This window comes from Pseudorasbora parva, chromosome 15 (genome assembly GCF_024679245.1).
Source record: "Pseudorasbora parva isolate DD20220531a chromosome 15, ASM2467924v1, whole genome shotgun sequence".
NCBI lineage: Eukaryota > Metazoa > Chordata > Actinopteri > Cypriniformes > Gobionidae > Pseudorasbora > Pseudorasbora parva.
Genome location: NC_090186.1, coordinates 27,839,254 through 27,867,040, shown reverse-complemented (window position 1 = coordinate 27,867,040; position 27,787 = coordinate 27,839,254). Strand labels below are relative to the sequence as shown.

Below are 27,787 nucleotides of genomic sequence, written 5' to 3'. Positions count from 1 at the left end.
TTTGCAAACATATCTGTGCTCCATCTTGTTATTTGTTAAAAATCTACTTTTTCAAACTCATCCTAGACCGTTTGTCCGATTTTCACCAAAATTGATCCGTATCGTCTTCAGACCATGCTGACAAATACTTATGGATTTCGGATTGATAGACAAAACAGTTTTCATATACCACTGCAACAGAGTTGAGCCATGATGCAAAAATTACTCTTGAGGCTGTATCTCTGCAATGCTTTGACATATTGACACCAAACTTTGCATGTGTCATTGTCATCTCAATCTGACTAAACCACATCAGTTTCGTAACAGTGACACCTATTGGTCGAAAGTGATAAACCATTAAACCATTATTATTGACTGTATTTAAAATTTTACTGCTATTTTGCCTAAAATCAACTTAATAGGTCCTTAATGGCTCATTGTTGCAGTTGGCTTGAGACTTCCAGCCATGCTGGCATGTCTTGTCTTCTTCTTTGCGCTTGGCCCCGATAATGGCTGCTTGCAGCTATATTTATTATTCTGCTTCTTCCGCCATAGGAGTCTCTGGCAGCCCATAGAACCGTATGGTAAAAAGTTGTGAAATTTGGCACACTCATAGAGGCCAGTCTGAGCTGTCACTATAGCAAATTTGGTGCCTCTAACTCAATCCCTCTAGCGCCACCACCTGTCCAAAGTTTCACTCATATTTATGCTTATAACTTTTGACCCCTAAGGGCTAGAAACAAAATTCCTTTTTCATCGGATTCCTTGGCTCAAGCCGATTCGATTTCACCCTATGATGTCATTTTCCGGTATGCAAATTTTCCCGCCATTTTGAATTTTCTGAAAAACCTACTTTTTCGAACTCCTCCTAGGCCGTTGCTCCGATTTTCACGAAAATTGAAACAGATCATCTTCAGAGCATGTTGACAAAAAGTTATGGAATTCAAGTTGATTCGTCCAATCGTTTTCAATAAACGCACAAACAAATTTTACGTGGAGGTTGCAAAAACACACTAAAGGCTATATCTCCGCAACGCTTTATCGTATTCAAACCAACCTTGGTACATGTCATCACAAGCATGACTTGAAGCAACATGCAGCGTTTCGGCGCAGCGCCACCTACCTGTCCGGAGATACGAAAAATGCCTATTTTGGCTTATAACTTCTGAACCGTTTATCCAAAAATCATAAAATTGGTCTCATTAGATTCAGGGCGTCATGCCGAGTCGACTGATATCCAATTTTACCATGTCGGCCATTTTGGATGTCGGCCATTTTGAATTATGTGCAAAAATGCTGTATTTTATGAACGCATGAACAGATTGTTATGAAACTTGGTATGGGTCATCACCACGATGCCCTGAAGTAGCCTGAGAAGTTTCGAAACAGCGCCACCTAGTGGAGAATTTTTTTTTTCAAACGCTTATAACTTTGGGTGTGGTTGACATATTTTGATGGGAGTGTGTTTTTTGGTCTCCTGAATCCTTGCCGACTCCAACGATACCAGACTTGCCAGGTTTCGGCATATGGTTTGCGCAGAGTTGTAATTTAGTGCTTAAAAAACATTTGCTGATATCTTCGAAACCGCTAGTCCGATCGAGACGAAACCAGCCTCAGAAGTTCGGAAACATAGGTCGATAGCTATACGCTAATGCCCAAATCTCAAAATATTGATAGTAAGGGGTAGTAAAATCCAATCAAAGTCAGGTGTCAGTCATTTTTTACGTGTTTTTTCATATAAATGTCTATAACTCCAAAACAAAATGAAATATTTTCACCAAACTTGACACACATATGTATGGGCTCACTACGAGGACACATAAAAAAATTGGTGGGATTGTGCCTCTTGGTGGCGCTATAATAAAACAAAACATGAAATTCCCATTGACTTCAATGCAGTATTACGGTTTAAAATGCTAATGCTATAATTTAAGAATGCACTAGTGTATCGTTACAAAACTCGGTATGTGTCTTCCGCTCTATGTCCCGAAGATATTCAAAAAGTTTCGGGGCAGCGCCACCTTGTGGTCAAAAGTTGTAATAAAATGTACAAAAATGCTAATAACTTTTGATTAAATTAGCCTATTGTAATGAGACTGGTCATAATACATTCATTGGCTCATGCCGAGAAGATAGATACCAATTTTGCCATATTTTGCAAACATATCTGTGCTCCATCTTGTTATTTGTTAAAAATCTACTTTTTCAAACTCATCCTAGACCGTTTGTCCGATTTTCACCAAAATTGATCCGTATCGTCTTCAGACCATGCTGACAAATACTTATGGATTTCGGATTGATAGACAAAACAGTTTTCATATACCACTGCAACAGAGTTGAGCCATGATGCAAAAATGACTCTTGAGGCTGTATCTCTGCAATGCTTTGACATATTGACACCAAACTTTGCATGTGTCATTGTCATCTCAATCTGACTAAACCACATCAGTTTCGTAACAGTGACACCTATTGGTCGAAAGTGATAAACCATTAAACCATTATTATTGACTGTATTTAAAATTTGACTGCTATTTTGCCTAAAATCAACTTAATAGGTCCTTAATGGCTCATTGTTGCAGTTGGCTTGAGACTTCCAGCCATGCTGGCATGTCTTGTCTTCTTCTTTGCGCTTGGCCCCGATAATGGCTGCTTGCAGCTATATTTAGGGGCCAAGCACCGAAGGTGCGGAGGCACCTATTGAAATCGTTAGTGTTCCTATTATTATTCTGCTTCTTCTTCTTCTTCCGCCATAGGAGTCTCTGGCAGCCCATAGAACCGTATGGTAAAAAGTTGTGAAATTTGGCACACTCATAGAGGCCAGTCTGAGCTGTCACTATAGCAAATTTGGTGCCTCTAACTCAATCCCTCTAGCGCCACCACCTGTCCAAAGTTTCACTCATATTTATGCTTATAACTTTTGACCCCTAAGGGCTAGAAACAAAATTCTTTTTTCATCGGATTCCTTGGCTCAAGCCGATTCGATTTCACCCTATGATGTCATTTTCCGGTATGCAAATTTTCCCGCCATTTTGAATTTTCTGAAAAACCTACTTTTTCGAACTCCTCCTAGGCCGTTGCTCCGATTTTCACGAAAATTGAAACAGATCATCTTCAGAGCATGTTGACAAAAAGTTATGGAATTCAAGTTGATTCGTCCAATCGTTTTCAATAAACGCACAAACAAATTTTACGTGGAGGTTGCAAAAACACACTAAAGGCTATATCTCCGCAACGCTTTATCGTATTCAAACCAACCTTGGTACATGTCATCACAAGCATGACTTGAAGCAACATGCAGCGTTTCGGCGCAGCGCCACCTACCTGTCCGGAGATACGAAAAATGCCTATTTTGGCTTATAACTTCTGAACCGTTTATCCAAAAATCATAAAATTGGTCTCATTAGATTCAGGGCGTCATGCCGAGTCGACTGATATCCAATTTTACCATGTCGGCCATTTTGGATGTCGGCCATTTTGAATTATGTGCAAAAATGCTGTATTTTATGAACGCATGAACAGATTGTTATGAAACTTGGTATGGGTCATCACCACGATGCCCTGAAGTAGCCTGAGAAGTTTCGAAACAGCGCCACCTAGTGGAGAATTTTTTTTTCCAAACGCTTATAACTTTGGGTGTGGTTGACATATTTTGATGGGAGTGTGTTTTTTGGTCTCCTGAATCCTTGCCGACTCCAACGATACCAGACTTGCCAGGTTTCGGCATATGGTTTGCGCAGAGTTGTAATTTAGTGCTTAAAAAACATTTGCTGATATCTTCGAAACCGCTAGTCCGATCGAGACGAAACCAGCCTCAGAAGTTCGGAAACATAGGTCGATAGCTATACGCTAATGCCCAAATCTCAAAATATTGATAGTAAGGGGTAGTAAAATCCAATCAAAGTCAGGTGTCAGTCCTTTTTTACGTGTTTTTTCATATAAATGTCTATAACTCCAAAACAAAATGAGATATTTTCACCAAACTTGACACACATATGTATGGGCTCACTATGAGGACACATAAAAAAATTGGTGGGATTGTGCCTCTTGGTGGCGCTATAATAAAACAAAACATGAAATTCCCATTGACTTCAATGCAGTATTATGGTTTAAAATGCTAATGCTATAATTTACGAATGCATTAGCGTATCGTTACAAAACTCGGTATGTGTCTTCCGCTCCATGTCCTGAAGATACTCAAAAAGTTTCGGGGTAGCGCCACCTTGTGGTCAAAAGTTGTAATAAAATGTACAAAAATGCTAATAACTTTTGATTAAATTAGCCTATTGTAATGAGACTGGTCATAATACATTCATTGGCTCATGCCGAGAAGATAGATACCAATTTTGCCATATTTTGCAAACATATCTGTGCTCCATCTTGTTATTTGTTAAAAATCTACTTTTTCAAACTCATCCTAGACCGTTTGTCCGATTTTCACCAAAATTGATCCGTATCGTCTTCAGACCATGCTGACAAATAGTTATGGATTTCGGATTGATAGACAAAACAGTTTTCATATACCACTGCAACAGAGTTGAGCCATGATGCAAAAATTACTCTTGAGGCTGTATCTCTGCAATGCTTTGACATATTGACACCAAACTTTGCATGTGTCATTGTCATCTCAATCTGACTAAACCACATCAGTTTCGTAACAGTGACACCTATTGGTCGAAAGTGATAAACCATTAAACCATTATTATTGACTGTATTTAAAATTTGACTGCTATTTTGCCTAAAATCAACTTAATAGGTCCTTAATGGCTCATTGTTGCAGTTGGCTTGAGACTTCCAGCCATGCTGGCATGTCTTGTCTTCTTCTTTGCGCTTGGCCCCGATAATGGCTGCTTGTTATTATTCTGCTTCTTCTTCTTCCGCCATAGGAGTCTCTGGCAGCCCATAGAACCGTATGGTAAAAAGTTGTGAAATTTGGCACACTCATAGAGGCCAGTCTGAGCTGTCACTATAGCAAATTTGGTGCCTCTAACTCAATCTCTCTAGCGCCACCACCTGTCCAAAGTTTCACTCATATTTATGCTTATAACTTTTGACCCCTAAGGGCTAGAAACAAAATTCTTTTTTCATCGGATTCCTTGGCTCAAGCCGATTCGATTTCACCCTATGATGTCATTTTCCGGTATGCAAATTTTCCCGCCATTTTGAATTTTCTGAAAAACCTACTTTTTCTAACTCCTCCTAGGCCGTTGCTCCGATTTTCATGAAAATTGAAACAGATCATCTTCATAGCATGCTGACAAAAAGTTATGGAATTTAAGTTGATTCGTCCAATCGTTTTCAATAAACGCACAAACAAATTTTACGTAGAGGTTGCAAAAACACACTAAAGGCTATATCTCCACAACGCTTTATCGTATTCAAACCAAACTTGGTACATGTCATCACAAGCATGACCTGAAGCAACATGCAGCGTTTCGGCGCAGCGCCACCTACTGGTCCGGAGATACGAAAAATGCATATTTTGGCTTATAACTTCTGAACCGTTTATCCAAAAATCATAAAATTGGTCTCATTAGATTCAGGGCGTCATGCCGAGTCGACTGATATCCAATTTTACCATGTCGGCCATTTTGGATGTCGGCCATTTTGATTTATGTGCAAAAATGCTGTATTTTATGAACGCATGAACGGATTGTTACGAAACTTGGTATGGGTCATCACCACGATGCCCTGAAGTAGCCTGAGAAGTTTCGAAACAGCGCCACCTAGTGGATAATTCTTTTTTTTCAAACGCTTATAACTTTGGGTGTGAGTGAAAAATTTTGATGGGAGTAGCTTTTTTGGGCTCCTGAATCCTTGCCGAGTCCAACGATACAAGACATGCCCAGTTTCGGCATATGGTTTGCGCAGCGTTGTAATTTAGCGCTTAAAAAACATTTGCTGATATCTTCAAAACCGCTAGTCCGATCGAGACGAAACCAGCCTCAGAAGTTCGGAAACATAGGTCGATAGCTATACGCTAATGCCCAAATGTCAAAATATTGATAGTAAGGGGTAGTAAAATCCAATCAAAGTCAGGTGTCAGTCATTTTTTACGTGTTTTTTCATATAAATGTCTATAACTCCAAAACAAAATGAAATATTTTCACCAAACTTGACACACATATGTATGGGCTCACTACGAGGACACATAAAAAAATTGGTGGGATTGTGCCTCTTGGTGGCGCTATAATAAAACAAAACATGAAATTCCCATTGACCTAAATGCAGTATTACGGTTTAAAATGCTAATGCTATAATTTAAGAATGCACTAGTGTATCATTACAAAACTCGGTATGTGTCTTCCGCTCTATGTCCCGAAGATATTCAAAAAGTTTCGGGGCAGCGCCACCTTGTGGTCAAAAGTTGTAATAAAATGTACAAAAATGCTAATAACTTTTGATTAAATTAGCCTATTGTAATGAGACTGGTCATAATACATTCATTGGCTCATGCCGAGAAGATAGATACCAATTTTGCCATATTTTGCAAACATATCTGTGCTCCATCTTGTTATTTGTTAAAAATCTACTTTTTCAAACTCATCCTAGACCGTTTGTCCGATTTTCACCAAAATTGATCCGTATCGTCTTCAGACCATGCTGACAAATAGTTATGGATTTCGGATTGATAGACAAAACAGTTTTCATATACCACTGCAACAGAGTTGAGCCATGATGCAAAAATTACTCTTGAGGCTGTATCTCTGCAATGCTTTGACATATTGACACCAAACTTTGCATGTGTCATTGTCATCTCAATCTGACTAAACCACATCAGTTTCGTAACAGTGACACCTATTGGTCGAAAGTGATAAACCATTAAACCATTATTATTGACTGTATTTAAAATTTGACTGCTATTTTGCCTAAAATCAACTTAATAGGTCCTTAATGGCTCATTGTTGCAGTTGGCTTGAGACTTCCAGCCATGCTGGCATGTCTTGTCTTCTTCTTTGCGCTTGGCCCCGATAATGGCTGCTTGCAGCTATATTTATTATTCTGCTTCTTCTTCTTCTTCTTCTTCCGCCATAGGAGTCTCTGGCAGCCAATAGAACCGTATGGTAAAAAGTTGTGAAATTTGGCACACTCATAGAGGCCAGTCTGAGCTGTCACTATAGCAAATTTGGTGCCTCTAACTCAATCCCTCTAGCGCCACCACCTGTCCAAAGTTTCACTCATATTTATGCTTATAACTTTTGACCCCTAAGGGCTAGAAACAAAATTCTTTTTTCATCGGATTCCTTGGCTCAAGCCGATTCGATTTCACCCTATGATGTCATTTTCCGGTATGCAAATTTTCCCGCCATTTTGAATTTTCTGAAAAACCTACTTTTTCGAACTCCTCCTAGGCCGTTGCTCCGATTTTCACGAAAATTGAAACAGATCATCTTCAGAGCATGTTGACAAAAAGTTATGGAATTCAAGTTGATTCGTCCAATCGTTTTCAATAAACGCACAAACAAATTTTACGTGGAGGTTGCAAAAACACACTAAAGGCTATATCTCCGCAACGCTTTATCGTATTCAAACCAACCTTGGTACATGTCATCACAAGCATGACTTGAAGCAACATGCAGCGTTTCGGCGCAGCGCCACCTACCTGTCCGGAGATACGAAAAATGCCTATTTTGGCTTATAACTTCTGAACCGTTTATCCAAAAATCATAAAATTGGTCTCATTAGATTCAGGGCGTCATGCCGAGTCGACTGATATCCAATTTTACCATGTCGGCCATTTTGGATGTCGGCCATTTTGAATTATGTGCAAAAATGCTGTATTTTATGAACGCATGAACAGATTGTTATGAAACTTGGTATGGGTCATCACCACGATGCCCTGAAGTAGCCTGAGAAGTTTCGAAACAGCGCCACCTAGTGGAGAATTTTTTTTTTCAAACGCTTATAACTTTGGGTGTGGTTGACATATTTTGATGGGAGTGTGTTTTTTGGTCTCCTGAATCCTTGCCGACTCCAACGATACCAGACTTGCCAGGTTTCGGCATATGGTTTGCGCAGAGTTGTAATTTAGTGCTTAAAAAACATTTGCTGATATCTTCGAAACCGCTAGTCCGATCGAGACGAAACCAGCCTCAGAAGTTCGGAAACATAGGTCGATAGCTATACGCTAATGCCCAAATCTCAAAATATTGATAGTAAGGGGTAGTAAAATCCAATCAAAGTCAGGTGTCAGTCATTTTTTACGTGTTTTTTCATATAAATGTCTATAACTCCAAAACAAAATGAAATATTTTCACCAAACTTGACACACATATGTATGGGCTCACTACGAGGACACATAAAAAAATTGGTGGGATTGTGCCTCTTGGTGGCGCTATAATAAAACAAAACATGAAATTCCCATTGACTTCAATGCAGTATTACGGTTTAAAATGCTAATGCTATAATTTAAGAATGCACTAGTGTATCATTACAAAACTCGGTATGTGTCTTCCGCTCTATGTCCCGAAGATATTCAAAAAGTTTCGGGGCAGCGCCACCTTGTGCTCAAAAGTTGTAATAAAATGTACAAAAATGCTAATAACTTTTGATTAAATTAGCCTATTGTAATGAGACTGGTCATAATACATTCATTGGCTCATGCCGAGAAGATAGATACCAATTTTGCCATATTTTGCAAACATATCTGTGCTCCATCTTGTTATTTGTTAAAAATCTACTTTTTCAAACTCATCCTAGACCGTTTGTCCGATTTTCACCAAAATTGATCCGTATCGTCTTCAGACCATGCTGACAAATAGTTATGGATTTCGGATTGATAGACAAAACAGTTTTCATATACCACTGCAACAGAGTTGAGCCATGATGCAAAAATGACTCTTGAGGCTGTATCTCTGCAATGCTTTGACATATTGACACCAAACTTTGCATGTGTCATTGTCATCTCAATCTGACTAAACCACATCAGTTTCGTAACAGTGACACCTATTGGTCGAAAGTGATAAACCATTAAACCATTATTATTGACTGTATTTAAAATTTGACTGCTATTTTGCCTAAAATCAACTTAATAGGTCCTTAATGGCTCATTGTTGCAGTTGGCTTGAGACTTCCAGCCATGCTGGCATGTCTTGTCTTCTTCTTTGCGCTTGGCCCCGATAATGGCTGCTTGCAGCTATATTTATTATTCTGCTTCTTCTTCTTCTTCCGCCATAGGAGTCTCTGGCAGCCCATAGAACCGTATGGTAAAAAGTTGTGAAATTTGGCACACTCATAGAGGCCAGTCTGAGCTGTCACTATAGCAAATTTGGTGCCTCTAACTCAATCTCTCTAGCGCCACCACCTGTCCAAAGTTTCACTCATATTTATGCTTATAACTTTTGACCCCTAAGGGCTAGAAACAAAATTCTTTTTTCATCGGATTCCTTGGCTCAAACCGATTCGATTTCACCCTATGATGTCATTTTCCGGTATGCAAATTTTCCCGCCATTATGAATTTTCTGAAAAACCTACTTTTTCTAACTCCTCCTAGGCCGTTGCTCCGATTTTCATGAAAATTGAAACAGATCATCTTCATAGCATGCTGACAAAAAGTTATGGAATTTAAGTTGATTCGTCCAATCGTTTTCAATAAACGCACAAACAAATTTTACGTAGAGGTTGCAAAAACACACTAAAGGCTATATCTCCACAACGCTTTATCGTATTCAAACCAAACTTGGTACATGTCATCACAAGCATGACCTGAAGCAACATGCAGCGTTTCGGCGCAGCGCCACCTACTGGTCCGGAGATACGAAAAATGCATATTTTGGCTTATAACTTCTGAACCGTTTATCCAAAAATCATAAAATTGGTCTCATTAGATTCAGGGCGTCATGCCGAGTCGACTGATATCCAATTTTACCATGTCGGCCATTTTGGATGTCGGCCATTTTGAATTATGTGCAAAAATGCTGTATTTTATGAACGCATGAACGGATTGTTACGAAACTTGGTATGGGTCATCACCACGATGCCCTGAAGTAGTCTGAGAAGTTTCGAAACAGCGCCACCTAGTGGATAATTCTTTTTTTTCAAACGCTTATAACTTTGGGTGTGAGTGAAAAATTTTGATGGGAGTAGCTTTTTTGGGCTCCTGAATCCTTGCCGAGTCCAACGATACAAGACATGCCCAGTTTCGGCATATGGTTTGCGCAGCGTTGTAATTTAGCGCTTAAAAAACATTTGCTGATATCTTCAAAACCGCTAGTCCGATCGAGACGAAACCAGCCTCAGAAGTTCGGAAACATAGGTCGATAGCTATACGCTAATGCCCAAATGTCAAAATATTGATAGTAAGGGGTAGTAAAATCCAATCAAAGTCAGGTGTCAGTCATTTTTTACGTGTTTTTTCATATAAATGTCTATAACTCCAAAACAAAATGAAATATTTTCACCAAACTTGACACACATATGTATGGGCTCACTACGAGGACACATAAAAAAATTGGTGGGATTGTGCCTCTTGGTGGCGCTATAATAAAACAAAACATGAAATTCCCATTGACTTCAATGCAGTATTACGGTTTAAAATGCTAATGCTATAATTTAAGAATGCACTAGTGTATCATTACAAAACTCGGTATGTGTCTTCCGCTCTATGTCCCGAAGATATTCAAAAAGTTTCGGGGCAGCGCCACCTTGTGGTCAAAAGTTGTAATAAAATGTACAAAAATGCTAATAACTTTTGATTAAATTAGCCTATTGTAATGAGACTGGTCATAATACATTCATTGGCTCATGCCGAGAAGATAGATACCAATTTTGCCATATTTTGCAAACATATCTGTGCTCCATCTTGTTATTTGTTAAAAATCTACTTTTTCAAACTCATCCTAGACCGTTTGTCCGATTTTCACCAAAATTGATCCGTATCGTCTTCAGACCATGCTGACAAATAGTTATGGATTTCGGATTGATAGACAAAACAGTTTTCATATACCACTGCAACAGAGTTGAGCCATGATGCAAAAATTACTCTTGAGGCTGTATCTCTGCAATGCTTTGACATATTGACACCAAACTTTGCATGTGTCATTGTCATCTCAATCTGACTAAACCACATCAGTTTCGTAACAGTGACACCTATTGGTCGAAAGTGATAAACCATTAAACCATTATTATTGACTGTATTTAAAATTTGACTGCTATTTTGCCTAAAATCAACTTAATAGGTCCTTAATGGCTCATTGTTGCAGTTGGCTTGAGACTTCCAGCCATGCTGGCATGTCTTGTCTTCTTCTTTGCGCTTGGCCCCGATAATGGCTGCTTGCAGCTATATTTATTATTATTATTATTATTATTATTATTATTATTATTATTATTATTATTGGGAGGGTGTTGATGTGTTGTAGTTAGTTTTGCAATATAAAATATATTTATAATATAAAAATAATGTGTGTATTTATTTATAACTACATAACATTTATTAAATCAGACTTACAAAAAAGAACAGGCTTCTGTTAATCAGGAGAACAAAGCAAAACCCAAAAGAGCAAACATGGCAAAAGCAGATGACTACATATAACCTGAACTTGTGCTAAATTATGGCACTATTGTCTTTTAAAACTGCTTTACAGCAGAATCTCCATAGTTGAGTTTCCATAAATGGTTCTGCTATTTTCCTGTTTTTTCACTGTGAAGCTGCTTTGAAACATCCTGTATTGTGTAGAGTGCTATAGAAATAAGTACCTTGATTTGATATAAGGCACTTGAAGACCCACAAAAATCATATGACTTCTAAAAACATTGAAATGTCTTAAAAAACTGTATAAAATAATCAGGTTTCTGAACTATAAAAAATGGTTTCCAAACTCTCTTGATGGTCTCACTGTCAGATTCAACAGTGGCACAGGAATACTTATTCCATAATGTCTCAGGAAGCAGTGATAAAGGAGCAGTCAGTAACTTCTAAATGACCTTGAATTGAATGTTTAATTTATTTAGTTATTTTTATCTTCAGTTACAAGTGAAAGTCACAATCCCAGCCTTGCTGAGAATTGGTGCTAACCGTCCCATTGCGCCACCTGGTGGTAATTTCTAGAAAGACGTTTCATGCACAATCATAATTAAAACACAATACATAGAAACATTACAATTCCAATAGGGTCCTTGCACCGATGGTGCTCGGGCCCTAATTAGTTTTGATGGCTTTTCAATAATTATAACATGTCAAAAATAGAAATAATGAAAAACGAGTGCATGTCCCCAATTTATGTAGGTAAAGAATGAAAAAACCTCAACATGAAGTAGATAAATATAGTTGAAAGATAGAGAGAGAAAATTACTCCTCATAAGTAAAGTAAGCAGTAGTATGGCGCCAAGCAAGCAGTAATGTCATGTGCTTAGTGGTCTACGTGTAGGTCTTAAAGAGGCATGACAACTAACCTAGAAATATTTCAGTCACATGAATAATTGTAAATAATTATTCACAGAATTTAATTTAATTCTAACTGCAAGAATCAATTTTTTTTTTAATAAAATAAAAATATCTGGGGGACTCTCCTAAGCATTTTGGTTATTTCTCCACTACAGTCATGTTTGGTAAACTCCTATATGGGAGTTTAAAATTGCTACTTCTCCATGTAACTCATATTCATCTTTATTGATGCTAACATATTTCTTTCACCTCCTCAGGATGACTTCTTACTGATCCACTATGATAAAGGTCCGTGCCGGAACAAACTGGGTCATTCCAGAGCCTCCGTCATCTGGCATCGGACACAGGTATGCACCACATGAGCGCATCCCTCCAGACTGCAGATCTGACGTGCTAAAGACAAGCTGGCCCACGCAGTTCACCTGAAATAACCCTCCGTTTATGTGAGAGTAACAGAGCATGATCTATCATTCTGTCGTACAAAGATATTACAGTATGTGTATATTTTTTTAAGAGTGGTTTGCTGTGCAAGGGGAGATTAGAGATACTTTATTGTGTTTGAAATGAAGTTAGAGAGTGAGAGGTGGCACAACAGGAGGCAGTGATGCAACACTTGATTGCTAAAAAAGGAGGTAGCGATGCCATTTTAAACCTGCCTAAATGTATGTATGCATATGATGTGTCAGTGTCTGTATCTAGCGGTAGATACATTAAAGGGACTTCCCTCCAAAAAACGAAATAACGAATTTATTGATTTACAGTGATGGGCTGATTCAGGGGCGTAGCCATCTTTTCAGAAGTGAGGGGGACAGAAATGTCGTAATACCATTTTTTTTTTTTTTTTTTTTTTTTTGGACCAATATAATTTATCGCATCTCTTGCTTTTAATTGGGCAAGATATCAAATACACTGCTGAACAATAACCAATAATTAATATCTATAATATTATTCTCCTATTCTCCTTTTTTTTGTGTGCTAATTTTATGATTGGTTTATATACTACAAACACTTCTGCATTAAGACTCCATAGATTTTATGCAATGTAAAAAAATATATATATATTCTGATGTAACTCATCTGTTCTCTATGTGAATATATAGTAAAGTGTGATTTATTCCTGTGATCAAAGCTGAATTTATCATCATGGTGATGCTTAATTTTCTAAACATTTGTGGTAAAATTAAAAAAGAGAGAAATTAATACTTTTATTGATCAGACATGCATTAAATTGATCACAAGTGATATTTTTAATATTACAAATTAGATAATTTATTTAATAAATGCAAATAAATGCTGTCCATTGAACTTTCTATTCATTAAAGAATCCTGAAAAATAACTTGTAGGCTATCATGATTTCCACAACATTTTGGGAACTGTTTTCAACACAGATAATAATCATAAATGTTTCTTGATTATGAAATCCTCATCTGAGAATGATTAGTGACGGATCATGTGACACTGAAGACTGGAGTAATGATGATAAATTCAGCTTTGATCACAGGAATAAATTACTATATATTCACATAGGGAAAAAAAGCGGTTTTAATTTGTAATAATGTTCAAAATATTACTGTTTTAACTATTTTCGATTACATAAATGCAGCCGTGGTGAGCAGAATACTAAACATTAAAAAAGCTGCATTATTCATATGATACTTTATTGTCAATAAATAGCCTACATTGAGATGACTTAAAAAACACACATAAAGCATATATTGTCGCACTCGTCTGATTGTCGTCGTCACGTTTCATCACTCATAACGATTGTTTTCCTTCAGCTGCAGCTCCAGCGTGACAGGGTATTACGAATCCACTTTTGGACTTTCTATGAGAGCGCCCTCCTCATATTAAGATTCGGAAAAAAATTACAGGTCATGCATAGATAATTTTTTGTCTCTGAATTTAAATCTTGATGTATTCACATTGGTTTCTATGTAAATACACTTGCCCCTGACCTCAAGAAGCGCGCTATCAACCGAGTCTAGAGAAGGCTGTCGTTAGCGTCCCTGTTAACTTGTCCGCCCCCGCACAGGGTAACACCGGTTCGAATCCCGCTCGGAGCGGGTCGACTAGGATCGGTGAGACCCAGTAAAAGGGCGGGGGACGAAAATACATTTTATTAAAAGTGAGGGGGACACGTCCCCCGCGTCCCCCGCGTAATCTACGCCCATGGGCTGATTTCAAAACACAGCTTCCAGAAGCCTCGGAGCATTATGAATCAGTGTATCTATTCATGATTTATTTGATTATTTAACACTTAAATCTGCACTATGTAGTATTTTTGCAGTAAAATATCCAAAAACCACTAGGCCAGTGTTAAATATTTTGTTCATTTGAAATCTTACAATATCCCAATATCTCAATGTTTCCAACTATTTGTAAATTGTGAGAAAATTATTTATATTTTAAATATAATATATATTTTATATTTTATTATAAAATATAATAATAATAATAATAATAATGTAAAGATATTTTGGCTATTTTAACCAAGGAGCCAGGACATCCAAAAGGAGTCGCCTGTCAATTGCGTCATATCTGTGTTACCCTCGGTTTCCGGTTTTATTTGACAGAAACGCTTTACTCTTAGCAGTGTGAACAAGTGTCACAGCAGCTGCTGAGCAAACGCACAGAGTAACCTCATAACATCATTTTAAACACACTTAAATGTATCTAATATGATAAACAGAGCTACGTTACCTCATACTCATGACCGGAAAAGCGGAAATAGCGCCGGTGCCTGGCGACTGTGTCCCGTCACGATAAAAGTCTCGCTGCTCGCAAAATGCGTGTTGTTCATCTCATTAACAATCGCTCCAGCGGCCTTGCTCAGCTCCACAACACTCAGGCCTGCTCTGCTTCATACTACAGTAACGTTAAAAACCGCATCCATCAGAAGGTGGCATCTCTATTTTGCTGTATATCATTAAACTCTTACATTCTACACTCTTACACTACCTTAGAAGTATGTCCAAAATCGTTTCGTGAGGTGCCTTCATGCACCAAACGCTGCCTTACAAGTCATTGTCTCATAAGGAAGCGTGGCAACGAGTCAGCTACCTAGGTTTTCGGATGCAGCCCACAAGTCTTAAGATTCTGAACTCAAACTTGGCTTCATCAAACTAATCGTTTGTTTTGAATAGGCACCCTCTAGTGGACGGAAAAGTTGCATAGTGCACCTTTAAGTCAAAACGAATGGGGTATCCCATCACTAAAAAAGAAAAAAAAAGCTCACAGTCTCCCACAATACACAAAGTTTCCACAATACTGTTCAAATCGGTTGGGGTTGAGGTTTGGGGTCGGTTAAAACTTTTTAAGTTTCTTTAAGCTCACTAATACTTCATTTATTACACAGTACAAACTGTAATATAGTGAATTATTATTATTATTATTATTATTATTACTACAATTTAAAGTTTTCAGTTTTAATATATTTTTAAATTAATTAATGTATTAATTTAAATGAATTTACTCCTGTGATGGTAAAGCTGAGTTTTCGTTACTCCAGACTTCTTATTATCAATGCTTAAAAGTGGTTCTGCTTGATATTTTTTAACTACTTAATATTTTAATTATTTTGTTTCTTCACTTTTTTCCAGGATTTGATTTTAATAAAATGTATAGCATTTATTTGAAATAGATGACTTCCTCTGTAACATTATCAATGCCCTATGGTCACTTTTAATCAATTTAAAGTCACACACACACACACACACACATACAGTGCCTTGCGAAAGTATTCGGCCCCCTTGAACTTTGCAACCTTTTGCCACATTTCAGGCTTCAAACATAAAGATATAAAACTGTAACTTTTTGTGAAGAATCAACAACAAGTGGGACACAATCATGAAGTGGAATGAAATTTATTGGATATTTCAAACTTTAACAAATCAAAAACTGAAAAATTGTGAGTGCAAAATTATTCGGCCCCTTTTCTTTCAGTGCAGCAAACTCTCCAGAAGTTCAGTGAGGATCTCTGAATAATCCAATGTTGACCTAAATGACTAATGATGATAAACAGAATCCACCTGTGTGTAATCAAGTCTCTGTATAAATGCACCTGCACTGTGATAGTCTCAGAGGTCCGTTTAAAGCGCAGAGAGCATCATGAAGAACAAGGACCACACCAGGCAGGTCCGAGATACTGTTGTGGAGAAGTTTAAACAACGGATTTGGATACAAAAAGATTTCCCAAGCTTTAAACATCCCAATGAGCACTGTGCAAGCAATAATATTGAAATGGAAGGAGTATCAGACCACTGCAAATCTACCAAGACCTGGCCGTCCCTCTAAACTTTCAGCCCATACAAGGAGAAGACTGATCAGAGATGCAGCCAAGAGGCCCATGATCACTCTGGATGAACTGCAGAGATCTACAACTGAGGTGGAAGACTCTGTCCATAGGACAACAATCAGTCGTATACTGCACAAATCTGGCCTTTATGGAAGAGTGGCAAGAAGAAAGGCATTTCTTAAAGATATCCATAAAAAGTGTTGTTTAAAGTTTGCCACAAGCCACCTGGGAGACACACCAAACGTGGAAGAAGGTGCTCTGGTCAGATGAAACCAAAATTGAACTTTTTGGCAACAATGCAAAACATTATGTTTGGTGTAAAAGCAACACAGCTCATCACCCTGAACACACACACCATCCCCACTGTCAAACATGGTGGTGGCAGCATCATGGTTTGGGCCTGCTTTTCTTCAGCAGGGACAGGGAAGATGGTTAAAATTGATGGGAAGATGGATGGAGCCAAATACAGGACCATACTGGAAGAAAACCTGATGGAGTCTGCAAAAGACCGGAGACTGGGATGGAGATTTGTCTTCCAACAAGACAATGATCCAAAACATAAAGCAAAATCTACAATGGAAGGGTTCAAAAATAAACATATCCAGGTGTTAGAATGGCCAAGTCAAAGTCCAGACCTGAATCCAATCGAGAATCTGTGGAAAGAACTGAAAACTGCTGTTCTGCCACGAGGAATGGGCAAAAATTTCAATCTCTCGATGTGCAAAACTGATAGAGACATACCCCAAGCTGTAATCGCCCAAAAGGTGGCGCTACAAAGTATTAACTTAAAGGGCCGAATAATTTTGTACGCCCAATTTTTCAGTTTTTGATTTGTTAAAAAAGTTTGAAATATCCTATAAATTTCATTCCACTTCATGATTGTGTCCCACTTGTTGTTGATTCTTCACAAAAAAATTACAGTTTTATATCTTTATGTTTGAAGCCTGAAATGTGGCAAAAGGTTGCGAAATTCAAGGGGGCCGAATACTATATATATATTCTGAACTGTAAAGTCTTTACTTTCTTGATGGTCCCAATTATATAGAAGCTTTTTTTCAGGAAAAACTAAATCCATACCAGTATCATAAACAGAATGCCATAAGGTTTGACATGTAAGAGCATCACATACCAATATCTGTTTCAGTTTATTATCAACAGGAATGTGCAAACATTATTTATCCCTGTTTTTTTCCTCCTTCCTTTTTTTGATTGTGATCTTTTGGCTTTTGTGACCAGGTTGTCGGGATCTTTGCTGGCTTTGGTCTGCTCTTGCTAGTGGCCTCCCCTTTCCTTTTGCTGGCGACTCCCTTCGTGCTCTGCTGCAAATGCAAGTGTAAACGCGGCGACGACGACCCTCTCCCTACCTAGAACTCTGTTTCAGCTTCAGGGGCCAACTTTCAGCTCGTTTGGATCAGCTGTGATCCCATCTCGCCTGATTCTCCTGAGCACACTTTGCAGAGGCATTGGTGAAAGACTCTGTGAGACAGCACATCTCGGTTGCATTAAAAGGGGTTTTGGAAGAGCAGAAAAGATGATTGGATAAGCCATCTAAGTTAAACATATCTGTATAGTGTTTGGAAGCAAGCACTTTTGTCTTGTTCTCCATCTTTTCTCATCTTTATTTTATGTGGTATTATGGTTAACTAAGCTATTTATGACGTTGTGTATCCTGGGATATAACAAAAGACATTCTGTTTGACTACAGATTTGACAGGAATGCATTTCTTAGCACTGCTTTCATACTTTTCTTGTAGCATACTCAATATTTCTGCCAGTTTGTTTCATCTATTTGCAAATGCATGCTGGAGGCAGAGGATGATACTTCCCACGCAGAGGCTCTAATGAGCCTCAGCCTTCCACTTGCTTCTGTATGCTTCCTGTACACTTTCTATTGGACAGTAAAACATTGTTCTTCCATTTGAATTTACTCAAGATACTGTACACACACTACACACACCTTAGACGTAGCAGACGTGCCACCTGATGCCTTCTCAAAGCTTGTAGGCTTGGGTGTTACAGAAAGATTTCTTATCATCCTGGTATCGGAGAGCTGGTCAAATATCAATCACTGTTTATAACCGAGCTATCACAAACGTATCATTAAAGCAAGCTACTATTTTATACACGTTGTGAATGATGTCATCTACCTGAATTTTGTTGATATAACTCGTATGTTGGCTTTTGTTTTATTTCCAACCCATTTGGGTCTTGTCCACAACCTGTTGAAGATCCAAATACAACCTGCATTACCATGTGCCTGCCAATTTAGGTCAAAATAATCAGGCCAGTGAGGCTTAACTTCTTACTTTTCAGGTCACTCTAGGAGTTGTGTATTTAATTAATTTATTTTTTGGGGTAATACTTTTGGGAACAATTTGCCAAATGTGATGTGAAAGCCCATGTGTTCACTATCTAGCACATTAATAATTGGTTGATGACTAGGGTACACCTAGTTTTTGTTCTTGTTCCTTCAGTTAAATATGACTTTATTTGTTTCTTTTTTGTAAACTTTTTTTAAGTGTTAAAAAGCTTTTTGTAGCTAATTGTATATAATGTGTATTCACATGTTTTTCATGTTTAAATATATTATGCTGCAGTGCAGTGCACTTGGTTGGCTTTTCTTTCCATTAGAACAGTTCGAAATTACCTTAAGAACAACGTAAAGCTGTACCTTTCCAATGTCGTGCTTAAAATGTAATTCTTGAAAATTAAATCTTATTTAATACCTAACTTATAACTAGTATACATATTACTTATAACTAACATATTACAAATGTCTTCAAGTGCTCCTGCTTTGTCTAATACATAAAAATGCTGTAAACTAGTTATGTTCTGTCTGAATTGCACATTATCTAAATGTACTAAAGCCAAACATGTTAGACATTCTAATTTCATCCATTTATTTTTGTCATATAAGTGGCTTACTTGACAAACCTGATTAGCAATGTTAGTTAAAGACAGGTTTGTGCACAATTCAGAATTGAATTGAGAATGATTCCCAAATTCCAATTCAATTCTTGAATTTGAATTGATGTCAAAAACAGGATATAGAATTACAATACGAATTTGAATTAAAGGAAGTAGAATTTAAATTTAAGAAAAAGAAATGTCCATCTTGCCATAGCAGCTTCCTCTGCACCTGTTGAGAGAATCTTTAGTGTTGCAGGAAAGATCTTCAGAGCAGAACGCTGCAGACTCAATGATAAAACATTTGAGGAGTGATTGAGAATTAGATGCATCAGTGTTGCTCAGTGAGTTTTGCATTGGAATTAATTATAACTGCATTTACAACAACTTTGTGTTATTTTATTACATTGAAATAAAAATAACATTGGAACAAAACTAATTAAACAAGATTGAGGGGTTAATTTATTTCAATTGATAATTATATATTTTAGAACAAAATGCATGTAGGGTTGAGGAGTGACACTGTAAAAATGAATTATGGGTCTTGTAATTTTCATACACAAAAATTAAGGTGATAATTAAAAATAGTGTGTATATTTTTATATATTATTAAGAAAATTGTGGTTCAATGTTGTATAGAAAAAAAACAAGAGATACACTTTCTTAATTTTTTTAAGGAAATGTAAGAATTTTGAGGCTTGAATTGAGGAGCCGATTAAGCTGATAAAAATAAGGAAAATAAGCTTACTTGTTTATTTTAAGAGAATTGGCTAAATTATGCAGTTTTATTTAGACATCATTGTTAGTCCCAGCATGATTTGCTTAATTTAGATTAATATTGAAATTAAGTGTTGTTTAATGTGTTTTTGAGTGAAGGGAAACATCTGTTGATGTTTAATTTTCATTAATGTTTGACATTTGAAAGACTTTCTGTTATGTTGAAGTTTTGACCGTTACCATTGTGCAGAAGAGTAGAGCTTATGGTTAGGTTGTGATGTGAATAACAGCAAGTATTATTATTATTATTATTATTATTATGAAGAAGAAGAATGTTGCTTTGTTCAACAAGCAGTAACTTTGCTAATGCTGGTGCAATAAGTTTAATTCTACTTGTGCCAGCATCAAATAGACTATTAATTGAATAACAACTGAAAGTCAGGTCATTTCCATTTACGCTAATTTATATGTATTTTTCATATATTTAAGTCAACTTAAAATAAAAAAGTAGTTACTGTGTTATATTTTTAAAGTGTAAATACTTGTAATGAAATTGTGTTATTAAATTACAAAATTAATGTAATTGTTGTATTACTGAGGTAAAATGTGTAGTTACTAATCATATTAAAAGGAAATTGCTTTGCATTGATAAAGTAATCCAAACCACATTTATAATGGGTAACTTATAACAGTAAGCGATTACATTTCCAATGTAATCTTCCTACCACTGAATGCATGTGAGATTCAACACATTCTTTCTGTTGTGTGACTGTGGAATTTCTTTGAATTGTCATAATTTTAATTCTACTTCCTGTCATTCTAATTCAAATTCAACATCCTGTGGGGCGGAGTTCAGGCCAATACTGAAATTCTGAATTTTGCACAAGCCCTGGTTAAAGGATTAGTTCACTTCAAAATGAAGATTTTCTGATAACTTGAGTACCACCCCCATCTCACCCAAGATGTTCATGTCACAATTGAAAAGAAATTAAGTTTTTTGAGGAAAATATACCAGGATTTTTCTCCACATGTATTTCATTTGCACAGTTGAAGGTCCAAATCAATGTGGTTTCAAAGGGCTTTGAAGGGCTGTACACGATCCCAGCTGAGGAATAGGGTCTTATCTAGAAAGCCATCTATCATTTTCACACACACACAAAAAAAATGTATATATATATATATATATATATATATATATATATATATATATATATATATATATATATATATATATATATATATATGTTCTGCTTTTGCATGATGTATGAAGCCATCAAATTGGTAAGGTCATGCAACCAAGTACCGACCCACTGTTAAAACGTGCAAAGACTAAATCAAACGCCCTTTACAAAAAAAGGAGGAGAACATGAGATGGGAAACATGAGATGGGTCGGTACTTCCACCTCCATCCCACATGAACTTTTCGATGTGATGATGCCATACGCCTTGAAGAACACCACTGAAGTTTATAACTTAAAAATATATATTTTTATATATAAAGTATATTAATGTTTATTTATTTTTAGAAAATGATGGTTTTGCTAGATAATACCTTATTCCTCTGCTGGGAACGTGCAGAGCCCTCTGAAGCCCTTCGAAACTGCACTGATTTGGAGCCATTGGTTGCCATTGAAAACCATGGAGATAAATCCTGGAAAGTTTTCCTGAAAAAAACTGAATTGCTTTTAGACTTCAGAAAGAAAGACATGACTAGTCACTGCTCTCTCTGATGACATTTTTGCCCTGTGTCAGCACCTGCAGCTTCTCTGCGCTCCGAAAGCGGTGGGGGTTCAATTCCGCTAAAGCTCACATGCAGGCACCTTTAAAGGGTGATTTCACCCAAAAATTAAAATTATTTAATTAATTACTTACAATACCCTCATGTCGTTGGACACCCGTAAGACCTTTGTTCATCTTCAGAACACAAATGAAGATATTTTTGTTGAAAGCAACGAAAATAGTTATTGTACGCACACAAATCAAAATAACGGCTTTATCCACTAAGTTATTGACATGAACTCGACGCATGCGCAAGAATATGACGCAGAGCCGCTGTTCGGATACATGACCCGGAAGAAAAGAAGCGCCACTATCACGTAAGTTCATTTAGTTTTTTTGCGCACTAACTATTTTTGTCGCATTTTAACATTATTGTACAGCCACTGTAGTGAGATGTATCAATGTTTTTAGTGCCTTTATGGGTCTTGTGAGTGGGAATGTACTGAATGCCAATGGAGGCCTATCTGAAGCCTTTCTCAGCCATCGGCTTTCAACAAAAATATCTTCATTTGTGTTCTGAAGATGAACAAAGGTCTTAGGGGTGTCCAACGACATGAGGGTGAGTAATTAATTAAATAATTTTCATTTTTGGGTGAACTAACCCTTTAAGTGTGCATAACAGCTCTGTGGTGGTGATGTGGAGTCCATATGTAGGCATCATATTTGAATTGGAGGAATAAATGTGTCATACAATTGGCTTCTCAGAAATGTTAATTCTTATGTTAGCTATAGGACTACAAATTGTAGAGTGTTTTTCTTTTTTATATATATAATTATGTGGATTAGAATAACCCAGGGTTAACTAGGCTATTTAGTTAAAGCCTAGTTAACCCTGTGTTATTCAAACCATTGATAAATGGTTTGCTGTGCCAGGTTGCATCTTCTCTGGGCTAGAAACTTGACAAATGACATCCATAAATATGTATTCTAGTCTACATTCACCCCAATTCACAAGTTTTTCGTCCCCTTACACGACTGTTTACAACGCTTGTTTCCGTGACACTGTAATGTGAACATGAGGCACACGATTGGCTGCCGATTGCTAACCCTCACACAGCATAGTTTCTGAACAAGTTTGGTACCAATGCAAGCGCTAAATGATCAACGCCCTGCTGCTACTGTGTTGCCACTTATCAATGATGGCTTAACATAAACTCCTGTAAAGTCTCAGAAGTCCATAGTTTTCCTATAAATACTCTTATCAAACATGTCGACATCCAGCTTTTGAAAAGCGTTAGAGGTTTCGCTGGGGTTCTGCTACAGCATCTGGTGGGAAGCCGAAGGGCCGTGGCTGACCGGGCAGAGGGGCTCTCGCGGGGCCAGTGGGCATCTGCCTCGACCCGTTACACTTCACCCTCCAGCATCATATATTCATGCGGTGCTCCCCCCCGCACCATCTGTGTCCACGCTCACCAGCGGTTCGCACACGAGCTCTAGTGACACGCAGGACGGGCAGAGCAGGGGAAGGGCATGGCCACGCTAGAGCAGCAGACTGCGGTGCACTACACTGTGCCAACATGTATTGAATGAGAGAGACAGGAGCACAGCTGTCTTTCTGTCACTACATTCGTTTGGATGTAAAATTTGAGTTGAGAGTGTTTGGTACACTGTGTAAGTTTCATATTAATCCTTAACACTTTTCTTAAACAGTTAGTTCACCCCAAAAGTAACATTCTGTCAATAATTAACCTACTGTCGTTCGACACCCGTCCTCCGCGGAACACAAATGAAGATATTTTTGTTGAAATCCGATGGCTCAGAAAGGCCTTCATTGACACCAATGTGATTATTTTCCTCTCTCAAGACCCATAAAAGGTAGGCTACTAAAGACGTCGTTAAAATCCATCTCACTACAGTGTCCCTACAATAATTTTATGAAGTGATGAGAATAGTTTTTGTGCAAAAAAAAAATACAAAAACAAAATAACGACTTATAGGCCAGTTTCAAAACAAAGATTCGAATGGTTATAAATCAGCATATCGATTCAGGATTCGGATCGCCAATGTCACGTGATTTCAACAGTTTGGCAGTTTCACACGCAATCTGAATCATGAATCGTTGATTCATAACCATTTGAATCTTTGTTTTGAAATCGGCCCATCACTATAAGTCGTTATTTAGTTATTTTTTGCGCACAAAAACTTTTCCCGTCGCTTCATACATTTTTTGTAGATGCACTGTAGTGAGATGGACTTTGTAACAACGTCTTTAGTGCCTTTTATGGGTCTTGAGAGAGGAAATGACATTGGTGTCAAAGGCCTGTCTAAGCCATCGGATTTCAACAAAAATATATCTTCATTTGTGTTCCGAAGATGAACGGACCGTGTTGAATGAGGAATCAGGGTAAGTAGCCTAATAAATGACAGAATTTTCATTTTGGGGTGAACTAACCCTTTACTTGTGCTTTTGTTCAAGTTGCACTACATGTATTCAGCCACAAGATGGTATGACTGACTCTGTTTTACCAGGTTCTTCATCCTGTAAACAGTATGAAGTTGCCAGTCCACGCGGCCACAAACTTCGATTATTGAAGTTTTGCTTTATAGTAATGCAAAACAGCATGCTAGTCTTGGTTTTCTGCATGTGACCCACTGCTTTTACAATCTCTGACCAGAACTTGCTTTCCTCCGTCGCGTGCCCCATCCGAGCAGCTGAGACCCAGCGGCTCGCTGGCAGGTGTTGGTCCTCCTGTCGGCCGCAGCTAAGGGAACTTCACTGGGCCTTTGTGCCCGCTTCAGCCTGGCTCTGCCGTCCCGCTGGCAGATGGCATCAAGCTGCGGGCGCCTCTCCCAACTATAATTACCAGCTTCAGCTACAGATGGAGACAAGCAGGCGCGATGGTCCCTGTATCCTCTGTGGCCTTCACCAACCTCCGCAGTCTGCCCTGAAAAGCCTAAACAGGCCTGCTGCTAGGACAAACTACCACACACTTCACCAACTGCTAAAGTGTCTGTGAGCTTCCTGCAGATTAAATACTGTGTAGATGCTCCATCGGTAGTGTAATATTAGATATGCACTATTAGCTTAGTGATGGACAGATTGATTTTGGGTGTAGGCCTACTCAAATTATCATTATTAATTTGTAGACAATTCACTTTAAGTCAGCTTGTTTTGCATTTCATGTTTTGTTTTATTTTTTTACCTGTTAGTCGGCATATCAAATACAACACTCAAGTTTTTGAGTTTTGTATTTGATAAGTAAAGTGTAAACTGTCAGAAATCTGTTATTATTTTCTTGGGTAAGTTGAACTGATTTATATGAGCTGATCTCTCTGTCAACTGAACTACAAGGAAATTCCTCTTCAGTCAGTTACTGTAAGCTAATATATATTTAGCTGTGTGTTTGTGTGTGTGTGTGTGTGTGTGTGTGTGTGTGTGTGTGTGTGTGTGTGTGTGTGTTAATTAAAACAAAACTGAAATTAAATAAAATAAAATATTTATATTAAATAAAAACTAGTTTCAGGAATCGTAAAATGTCTGTGCTCGTTTTCCTCCAAGTTCAGCACTCCCCCACTCCAGCTACTTCCAGTTTCTGTTGAAGGTCACACAGTCATCGGCTCCTGGTGCATAGAAAACATCTGTCCTTGATGTCCAACTGACCTTCACTGATCACACTGCAACAACTGCCTAGTCCTGCTGCTTCCTCCAGCACAAGGTATTCCCAGTTTTTTTTTTTTTTTCTGCAACCTTATCCCATCTGATGCATTGTTGAGGCTTTTGTTATCTCATGACTATAGCAGGTTGTTATTCATTTCTCACTTTCTGCATGTTCATTTAATACTGATCCAAAATTCAGTGTTGCATCTCAATTCTCGTACACTAAAAGTGATGTGAAAGTGTACATTTGAGTGCATAGAAAGACAAAGAGTATATACTACCATGTCAAGTATCCCGTTTTGGTCGAGAAAGTCCCGTATTTTACCCTTCTTTCCCGCCATCCTCCCGTATTAGTATTTTCCTATAAATATCCCGTATTTTAACATGCGTTATTAAAAAATAATAATACCAGAGGAAGAAAAAAAAACATTTCCAATCTGAGCTCTGTAACTAGCCTCGCAATAACTGCCATCTCCAATAGCCTACAGTACTGTAGGTGGCCATTGTCGCGAGGTTGGTGTGTGAGGTCAGATGACGAGTGAAAACGCGGGAAAAAAACAAAAACAAAACAGAGACGGATGATGGACGTAACGATAGAGGTGAAAGGCATTCCTGCCAAAAAACCACAACCCTCGTGTAAATACTGTGATCAATGGGATAGCGAATTTTATTTTCTGAAGAGTAGCCGGGTGGGGGACAGTCACACGTTTTGTAAGTTTTGTAACTGCAACTTCAGCATCTCACATCCATATCACGTGCGACAGCGGAAGATCTTTTAAAGTGTCAATGTAAAGAACAAAAGTAATTGCTTGCTAAATATGCTCTGCTCTTGACTAAATAACTTCAGTAAATGGACTGCATTTATATAGTGCTTTTAACAGACCCTATGGCCATCCAAAGTGCTTTACATTTTTGCCTCACATTCACCCATTCATACACCGACGGCGATGTCAGCCATGTAAGGAGCAATACAGCACGTCGGTAGCAGCTGGGGTTAGGTGTCTTACTCATGGACACCTTGACACTTGGTCAGGTGGAACCGGAGATTGAACCACCAACCTTTCAGTTTGTAGACAACCTACATGAATCACTGAGCCACTGCTGCCCCAGTACCTGTAATAAGGATTAATCTATATAATTCATAACGTATGCAGTGCAAACTGATAACAAGTATATTTCCTACTTGTTATACAAGTAGGTAGTGATGGGGAGTCGACAGCGGCGTAGCACCAAATTTTAGGCTCTGGGTACAAAACCATCTTGCTGGGCCCCCGTACCATGTATGTGTATGTATAGAAAACTGACTTCTAAGGGCCCCCCCTGCCTCGGGCCATGGTTACTCGGTACCCTTTATCCCCCCAGTCCGATGCCCCTAGGTTTCCTAGGTTATGTAATAGATACAGAAATGTTGATAGCCACGAAAGTCATCGCTAAATTGGACTAATTTGGATGGCTGCGCTAAAAGTGTGTGGTTTTAATAAGAGGATTTTAGGACTGTGTGTTGGGAGTAAATAATTTAAGTGTGTAACAACAGCAATTTTGACCTGTATTGATGTAAAGTAAATGGAGTTGAGGAGTTGAGGCCATAGACTCCCGCATTGGGAGTCGGGAATCAGAGTTGACTCCAAAAAACCTGGAATCTAACACCCCTACAAGTAGGAAGAGCACGGGTACAAATTAAAAGTATTATTATTATGGATCTATGTGAGGATTTATGCCACCCCTGACCCCGCCCATAACCCCCCGATCTGTCCTGGGTTTTGATACCCAAATGTTGACAGGTGTGTCTTGATGCCACATATTGTTTTTTGCATTAGCATGCAAGCATTAGCATATAAAGTCCTGTTCACACCAAGAACGGTGATGATCGCTATATTAGCATCCACGCCAATGAACAATTTAGCATTCTGTTTATTATAAGTGCACTGCTGCAGTTATGTCTTCTCAATCTCTTCATAGTCATTGGATCCTGATTAGCTGTCAGTGTTTTTATCGTTCATCGGCTGGGGGGAAAAAAGGTCCGAATGATTCCAGTGTATATTGTTCCTCTGTGAAAAGTCTTCTCATAGAGTTTGAATAATTATTAACATTATATTTGCAGTTATCATTACAGTTATTCTTGCTGTGAACAG

At 38.0% G+C, this 27,787-nt stretch overlaps 1 protein-coding gene across 1 annotated transcript in view; it reads left to right on the top strand.

The window, feature by feature from the left end:
* rnf144ab (ring finger protein 144ab) overlaps positions 1-19,255 on the top strand; it is a 75,508-nt gene extending 56,253 nt beyond the window's left edge. Inside the window, exons 7-8 of the mRNA XM_067417558.1 lie at positions 12,617-12,706; positions 17,891-19,255. Of these exons, the coding sequence (XP_067273659.1) occupies positions 12,617-12,706; positions 17,891-18,022 (222 nt within the window). The 3' untranslated portion in view covers positions 18,023-19,255. The remainder of the gene's footprint in view (positions 1-12,616; positions 12,707-17,890) is intronic.
* Positions 19,256-27,787: the final 8,532 nt, after the last annotated feature.